The 8,862-nt window shown below is 35.0% G+C and overlaps 1 protein-coding gene across 1 annotated transcript; it reads left to right on the top strand.

The window, feature by feature from the left end:
• The first annotated feature begins 524 nt into the window (after positions 1–524).
• On the top strand, positions 525–6,155 carry LOC142338192 (uncharacterized). The gene is made up of 2 exons (XM_075387831.1): positions 525–1,857; positions 5,797–6,155. Exons 1-2 carry the CDS (start codon positions 1,499–1,501, stop codon positions 5,987–5,989), a joined length of 552 nt encoding a protein of 183 aa, XP_075243946.1. The 5' UTR covers positions 525–1,498; the 3' UTR covers positions 5,990–6,155.
• The last annotated feature ends 2,707 nt before the right edge of the window (positions 6,156–8,862 follow it).

Below are 8,862 nucleotides of genomic sequence, written 5' to 3'. Positions count from 1 at the left end.
ATTTGGTTGCAATTTTTATTTTGTTGATGCAAAAAATTCTTCTGTACCAACGCACATTTTCTTTTCTTTTTGGGGTTCAATCGCCCACCCCAAAGTGTACACTATAGACTTTTTTTGTTAAAATCATCAGTTCTTTTGCGTCAGTCAAGATTAAAAGCTTTGTCTAGGCAATCCATTAAACACAGATTTAATATTAAAGAGATATTTTGTAGACCGACAAATGCTTCCTAGTTAATCACGACACCATATCAAGCTAAAGCCCCAAAACAATTGAAGAATTTTTAAATTTCATTTTTACTGCAATTGCCTGATTAATATGAAACAATTTTCACAGATATTGATGATGTTATTTCAAACTGTCTGATTATGATAATTAGCCTGTATTCATAAATGGAGCTATAGGTTAGGTAAACACCGTTAATCTGAGATGTGCATATATTTAATGGTTTCAGCACACATGGTTTAGGCCTAGAAGTGAATATTGTATGCCATTATTTTTGTGTTGACGTAACAGCGTAACCTTTAATCCTTTCAACATCATTCTGGTTATGTAACCATTATAAATACGCCATAACCATTACCTTAATGACTAAATACCATTTATAACTAGGGCTTTAATGCGTTCTACATCAGTTATTATTGTTACCTAGAATATTTAAAACGGCCGTCTAAACTTGTTCACCATTTTCTTCACAGGCAAAATCAGAACAAAGTGTTATTCTTTGTTCACATTTCTGAAGCTCAACCTACAATTTTCAGTCGGGTATATCTGAAAGTGACTTCGATCAAATGTTAATTTTGTCTGAAAACGGGCTAAAATTCAGCGATTTGGTTAGTTTATAGGGAGAAAAAAGGAAAAGGAAGTTGTTTTCCATAGCTTTCCCGTTTTTACGCTTTTACCTATTTACAGAAGATATTTACGGTTTCAGTTGACTCCGAAAGCGTTTTCTCACGGTTGTTTGCTGGTATACAAACACAAAATAAAATATACAGCGTTTTATTTTCTAGCAGCTTTTACGTTCTCACGCAAAACCATCTAAAAACATAAGCGAATGCAGAATTATTTTTGATACTCTAGTTGTACGTTTCTGCAGATAATTACACTCTAACACAATTAGAAAAGATACAGATAGATATTTTGTCAGAAGCAAAAGTGAATTAGTCACTTTGATCGAGTTTATCAAAAAAAACAACATACTCATTGCCACTTTTAATTATTCAACTTCTTGAAAACGTACTTAATTACGTTTATACGTTTGTATTTATTTCACTTTGAAGCATTTAATTTTTATCAACAAATCCTACATTTAATTTATCCAGGAAGTCTTTAAATCTTTCATCGATTTTTTTCAATTATTCAGTTTCTTTTACTTATAATTGTACTTATAATTGTTATATAGTTGTTTTGAACGAATAATTTATCCTTAAGACTTTAATAAGTTATAGCGAATACTTATTCTTTGGATAATTCAAGAAAATTTATCAATTGTTTCTTACCATGAACCCGGACGAATTGGCCCCATTTCTCGGGGAGTGGAAATTAGTCGAAAGTATAAATTTTCTCGAGTACTTGAAAGCGTCAGGAGCTCCTGCAGTCATTTGCAAACTGTTCAAAAACTCAAAGCCAGATGTCGAAATTAAACTATCAAAAGATAAAGAATCGGTTGTTTTCATCACCAAGTTTCTTTTGAAAGATTTCTCGATAAAGACCAAAATTAATGGAAAAGAACATGCAGCCGATTTGCCATTACTGAGTGGGAAACAAGCCAAAGATTCTCTTACCATTTTAAGTTATGACAAAGACAGTGGAGTTATGTGTATTGATATTTGGTCACCATCAGTCGCTTCGAAAAACAGGTGAGATTAAAAAAAAACAGGCTTCGAAGAACAAGTCTTTGATGGCCCGACTATGAGAGTGAAATAAATATTTTTGAATAAATAAGCCAATGGGTGGTTTAGGTAAAGTTTTTTCCTTTAAATTTAATAAATTTTGATGAGAAAACAACCAGCCTGATCTTAAACAAAATTATTCAACGCAGGAACCCACTGTAGTACAAAAAAGCTACATACTGCTCAATTTAGCGCTTTTCTCGCAATTTTGATAGCGAGAAAACCGGAGTAACTCAGCTTAAAACCAATATAGCAGTATCCATATAGTTTACAGTATGCATACAAATTACAGCAAAAATGTAACAGACGCAGGGCTTCTATAGCGAAGGAATTGGGCGAGTTATTCGGAGAAATAAAACAAGATTTCTCGGCAACATTTTGAGTTTCCACAAGCAATCAATCATCTCGTGTGGTACAAAACGTCAGATGAGTGGACACTGTTTTTTAGATGATCAAACAAGCTAAAAGACCTCGTTCGCTTGGAACTGTTGGAAATTTACGAAAAAGAATGGTATTTTCGTGTAACATTACTTTTACCAAGATGATGCTTCTGTGCAATAGGCAGAGGTTGTCATCAAATTTTTCAAAGAAGAAAAGCGGGAGGTACTGGATTGGTGGGCAAATAGTCCCCATCTGAATCCGATTGAAAATTGATGGCATGTGAAGCAAGATAACGAAAATTGAGAGAAATGTAGAAAAAATTGGAAGAAAAATAGTCAAAACCTTGACTCAGATGTCCTTAAAATTTTATCTGAAAGCTTCATAGACTGTCTACCGTATATTAGAAAAACTAAGAGCATAATTTCTCGTTATTAGGGAATTGATATGAACTCAAAATGTTGTGTAATTTTGTGCAGCTTTTTAAAAGGTTTCTTGGTGTAAGTAGCTTTTTGGTACTATAGTGTATGAATATAAGCTAGCAACAATATTATATAAGTTTCCAAATCTGTAATAACATAGTAAAGAAAAAATCACAGATTTCTCTGACGGAGCCAGATTAAGCTGGTCAAATATATGCATTTAGTTTAACATATAGGCATATAACAGAAACAGAGAGATTGTGCATGATAACTAATTGACACATGTGACAAACAGTTGCACCTGTCATCATGAATCTTTTCAGCAAGCAAAAAATAACGAGATGCACTGTTATCGGACCACATAATTTAGTTGCATTTACTGGTAATGATCAAAAATATTTTGATAATTGTGTTTACGGAAGAAACTGGTTTTTGTATTTGTTTTTACCGAAAACTGTATTTGCTTTCACGGACACATGGATATCACATGCCGATCAAGATCCAAATAGTTTATAAAAAAAACAACAATATTAGAACTTGGCAATTTTAATATCAAATATATTCTTCATAAGCTGAAAAAATCGACACAATTTTTGCCAAGAGGCCTACAAGCAGAAAAATTTCTCAGACATATTAAAAAAATTGTAAAAATTTATGCTTTCAAGACCTGACACAAATTGATTGGGAGAAACATTATGCGGCATCCGATAATGAATAACTGTTTTGTATTTTTACGAATGTTTTAACTAATGTTACCGTGTTGCACTAAAAACAGTCTTTATACAGACGGATTTATTCAAAACTAAAGTAGAGAGCAACGGCTTTACAATGAGCGACAAAGAAGAATGGAAAAAAAACAAAAGGGGTTATTATAAACGACTTAAGGAACTGTAAAAATTTCTCCCAAAATAATTTTTGCCTCAAAAACTGCTTTGATGATATGTCGTTTTTGTCAGCTACTGATTCTCTCAATTTCTCAACTATAAAATTTCAACTATAATGAAATGATTACATTGGATGTTCTTGCAACTTTTTTCCCGCTGTTTATAGAACATCTCAAAACATTTTTGATTATTGGTTCGTAACCCCGATGCTTATCTCAGATTTGGTGATTTTTATATATCTTTGTGTTAGTCTTAAATTGCGTCTGCTGCTCCAAGTCCCCAGAACCATCCTATGCGTCCCTTTGAGCGCATTTTCTGACGATTCATGTTTATATGTATTAGCCTGAACATTGTTAGGGCCTCTCATTTTTTGGCGGCTAGGGAATAGGTCCAATCTTGTTGCTTAGCTTTAAAGACGCTAAGGATGTTCATGCATCAGCTAAAGCAGGTCTCCAGCGATTCTTGCAAGAGTCTTGCACAAAAGGACGTTTATCAACTAAGACTCTTACAAATAGGACCTTGTAAGAACTTTCGAGGTCTTTAAATATAGCCGTCCTATTAAAACTAGGGAATGTCACTAAATTCAGAGTAAAATTTTGGCAAACGAACTCCATAAATGAACTCTTCAGCTCAAAACGAGGGTAGATTTATTTATTGTTTGTACATTTCTATTTCATATCCGATATGTCAATGAGATCTATATTTTGGATATTTCTTGTTTTGCTTATAATATACGGTTATGACCAGGCAAATGACCTGCACAGTTGCACATTGAGGAGATTGAGGGAGGCAGGTAGTCCTCATGTTATTGACTAGGTAATCAATAGAAAATTCGAATCCTGAACGGGAAACTGATGAGTTCAAAATGTGAACAGAATTGCCCTGAAAACCCAGGAGGAGTTCCTCGATCCATGACAGGTATTGGTCAGACGGTCTTGGGTGGCGCACAAGGGTTCCAGTGCGACCGAGCTCACTGTCTGGACAAAATTTTGGTCGCACCACTCCATCTTACCCATACCTGAAATGGGTCCCTTTTCAAATAAGTTTTCTGTTTATTAACACAACTTATTGGTAACAACAAAAGCTTAGTAATACATTTGAAATGTCAACTGTTTTTCGCAATTTTAAAGGAATGTAAACATATTTAGTAGAAAAAAATTCATTTCAACTTTCAATAGGTTGAGCGTGTTTCTTAGATAAATAGGTTTTTAATCAAACTACCAATTGTGCCCAATTACAATATTGGTTGAGTCCCTTTTCTGAGACATAATTAAATTATGGTAACTATTAAATTATGGTACCATCACCAGGCAAAAAAGTAGAAAAAACAGCCGAAACTCTTTGGCACTAAATTAGGACAAGGCCAAGCTCGACCAAGAATAGAGTTTTGCTGGGTTCATTAAAATTTTTCGGTATCATTTAAACTTCTTCGAACTCTTCTCATGCGGTTGCGCTTAAATCCGCCTCAGATCAAATTTAACTGCGCTAAAAGAAATTTTCAGCGCTAATTGATTTTGAGATCTGACCCACCCTTGGTTTATGATCATACCGAAGTGGGTTCAAATTCACTTTTGATCAGAACCACATACGATCAAAGATTTTTCTGATCAGGTACGCTTGCAGTCTCAATCTTCTCTGATAAGAATGTCAAATGAGCTCTGATAACGCGTGAAATGGTCCCTGATCAGATCATCTTGCTCATAAATTGATCTCTGATCAGACAATCCTGCGCACAAAACTTTTTCCTTTTTTGAACTAGACTGTGTTTAGTCCTGCGCATGAGATAGACTGTGTGTAGTCCATTTTGCGCATCAAATAGTCTCTGATCAGAATATTTTGCGCATGAAATGATCTTAGATAAGACCATCCTGCGCATGAAAAATTTTCTGATCAGGCTATCGTGCGATTAAAATAGCCTAATATCAGACTATCCTGTCCATCTACTCATAAGTGGTCTCTGATCATATTTATGCCCCTATTACAATTTATGTGTTGTTATATAGCACGTTAATATGTAAAATTTACCACGTGCGGGTGGGGTGGGGGCTTAAAAGTTATATGCTCACTAGGGGGGTGAGGGCGACAGAATCGATGAAAGACTTTCTTAATTTTTTGTAAATTGACTACGAGAATTGGTGTTTAGATTAGAATTGGTGTTTAGATTAGAATTGGTGTTTAGATTAGAATTGGTGTTGACTACATTTATTGTAAATGGTGTTTAGATCTCGACGATGGATTGTAACAAAGGATGAGGACGGGAAACAACTAGAGAAAGAACAAATGCTGTTAGAGTTGACATTTGAGGGAAATGGAGAGAAAATCGTGGATGGAGAGACAGGGGAGGAGACATCAACACAAGTGGGAACAATCACAGCTACGCGTAGATTCGAAAGAGTCCAAAAGAAATCCAAATAAATTATTGTATAACAGAAGTAGGAACTGTTTCCTCAAACCCCCCCCCCCCTCCCCGGCGTGAAAAAAATTTTGCTGTGTGAACAAACTAATGAGTGGTTTTGAAAGGGTTGTCTGATTATGCCTTCCAGGATCGCTAATATTATTGGGGTTCAAGCAAAAAAATCTTAACTGATTATTGTACGACCAAGTTTAACAAATGTTTAACCGGTATCCGGGTCGAGCAAAATTATGTAATAATTGCGCTAAAATGCGCTGATTTTTCATCAGCGCAAAAACCTAACATAAAAATGCGCTGAAAAGCGCTGAAACTTTGCAAGAAAAGCGCTGAAAATCACTGAATTTTCAAAAAAAAGCTCTCTCTGAGAATCGAACCCTGCTCTCCGGTGCCGTACCCTTCACTCTATCCACTGCCCCATTGATTTCTGAAGTTCTTCCCATTCAAATTAGGAAGAAATGCTCTGAAATTATGTAAGAAATATGCGCTGAAAATTGAGCACATTTTTTGCATCATTTTATCGCATTTGAGCGCTTTTCAGCGCATTTTTAAGAAAAAGTTAATCTTTAAAATAAGAGCAATATAAATGGATCGAAATTGAGGAATCGGTATCAAAAAACGTTTAAATCCACTAAATAAATTTAAGAAATGCGCTGAAATTTGAAGAATACATTTCTTACAAAGTTTAAGCGCATTTCAGCTTAATATTATGAAAAAAATTTTGCGCTGAAAAGTTTGAAAAATCAGCGCATCTCGGCTCATTTCAGCGCATTTCAGCGCATTCATCTCAACTCTTACATAATTTTAGCACATTCAGCGCACTTACAAAATAGGGCGCTGAAACGGCACTGACGTCTTGACCCGGGTAAGGTTCTGCCGCAACAGAATCTTGTAGGACGATGCATGCTGTAAGACTGTGTCAGGATCTTGTGAGATGATCAATTTTGAGTTGTCCTAGTCCTACTGGTAAAGAAGACAGTTCCATGCTGTATGCAGTATTAAATATTTGTGATGAAATAGATGATTCTTATAATACATACCAATTTTAATGAGCTGATAACTTTGAATTCAGGTAATCTAAAATCTTCAATCGGAAAAAAAACAGCTCAAAATTTAAACGAGGTATTTTTCAGCCACACCCTGGGTTGAGGTGCCAACGCTAAAATTTGCTGTAAAATATACAAAGTGCGGTGAATGCGGTGAACTTTTGTTAGATTTTCGGTTTTCAGCATTGAAATTTTTATATTCATCGCTTCTTGTTGATAGGGGTGATTTTTTCCCACCGCTTTAGCGTTGAGAAAAAATTTCTCTTCGCTATTAATTGCTGATCTTGCAAAAATTACCAATGAAAACCACAATTTTTTAAAATTTCAACGCATATATTCTCCATAAACTAAAGTTAATCTGATTTAAATTAAAAAGAAATAGCATAGACGAAAACGGCAAGCGGTGAGGTTGAAAAAAAAGAGATGCATTCAGGAGGTCAGATTTTTGGCAGTTTCTTTTTTGTAAGAAATCCAGTAAATACGGTGAAAAAAAAACTTTACCGCTAAAACCGCAAATCAGTTAACAGCTTTCACCGCATTCATCGCTAAAAGTTGCGGTGAAAAACAATGTTATGTGTTTTTCAACAAATTCTCGACCCAAGTTTTTTGGCAAATAAAATAAGTACGACCTGTCACAGTTAAAAGTCTACTAAATTTAAGTATCTTCGATATGAAAACGTAAAATCTTAACATGACTAAGTATAAGTTTCTTAAAAAAATCTTGATTGCTCTCAAACGAAGTTTGTATTAATTGTATTAGTCTTGCTGATATTTTGTATGCTGGTTTTGTCTTGTAGTTTTTTTTCGGTCTGACCACCACATATCATGGTTTCTTGTCTTGGAAAATGAGATAAATGGTTGAAACCTGAGCAGGTTACCTGACTCTGCTTGAAGTCACTGAGCAGCGTTTCAACGCGAGATATTAAGTCAAGATTTCGGATGGACTTCTGCTGTCAGGCTTCAATGCTTAAAACAAGAACCGCGCACGTTTTAAAATGACGAAAGTTTGTGGAGGTCAATTTCGGACTTTTCTGGCATTCCAATACTTCTCAAATTTTTAGAACGAGAATTTACGTGTTTCAAGTATACTGAACGGCAACGTAAGTTAGTACCTCGTATCTTCTTGAAGTAGACATTCAAATTTTGAGGCAAAATTGCTCCAATTCGAAATCACTGAGTTTTTTTACACCATTGATCCCCTACACTAGTCCTCTTGCCTTCAACTGAAGTTGGGATAAAACACAACGTTAGCTTACTACAAATAAAAATGTACAGTTAATAAGCTCCATCCTTGTCACAAGATCTGATATGTATTCAAGTTTGTTCAACAACGGTTAAGTTTGCACATATGTTAAATATTGGAGAAAAATGTGTGGGATATTTTCCATTTGTGCCCCCTCCCAGTCTAGTGGGTGCATATTATTTTTACCCCCCAGACACACGTGGATTATTTTCACATAACCATTTAATATTTAATGGCACGTGCTTTATAACTGAGGGTGGGAGCAAAAACGGAAAAAGATCCAAAATGTGAGTAAATTGTAATCTTGTAACAACAATTTTTACTGTGAAACTTGGATGAAGCTCGTCAACTTTACATTGGGATTTTTGTCGAGTGAACGTTGTGTTTATCTGAATTTCATAGGGAGGCGAGATGACTAGTGTTGGGGTCAATGGTGTAAAAAAATCAAAAATTATTTTAAGTTGGAGTACTATTGCTTCAAAAATTGAATTTTTACTTCAAAAAGCTAGGGGTGCTAGCTTACTTTTACCGTTCAGTTTAATTGAGCAGTTCTCTTGGAGCAATACTAGTCGAAGTATCTGATTCACTG

This window comes from Convolutriloba macropyga, chromosome 4, assembly GCF_964194025.1.
Source record: "Convolutriloba macropyga chromosome 4, txConMacr16.3, whole genome shotgun sequence".
NCBI classification, from domain to species: domain Eukaryota; kingdom Metazoa; phylum Xenacoelomorpha; order Acoela; family Convolutidae; genus Convolutriloba; species Convolutriloba macropyga.
The sequence above is the reverse complement of the archived record's forward strand: the minus strand, read 5'-3'. Positions and strand labels throughout refer to the sequence as shown.

Excerpts from the sequence above, each read along its gene's own strand:
- LOC142338192 (XM_075387831.1), top strand. The coding sequence starts at position 1,499 with ATGAACCCGGACGAATTGGCCCCATTTCTCGGGGAGTGGAAATTAGTC. Across the intron at positions 1,858-5,796 it reads TCAGTCGCTTCGAAAAACAG|ATCTCGACGATGGATTGTAA; the intron begins GTGAGATTAAAA and ends AATGGTGTTTAG.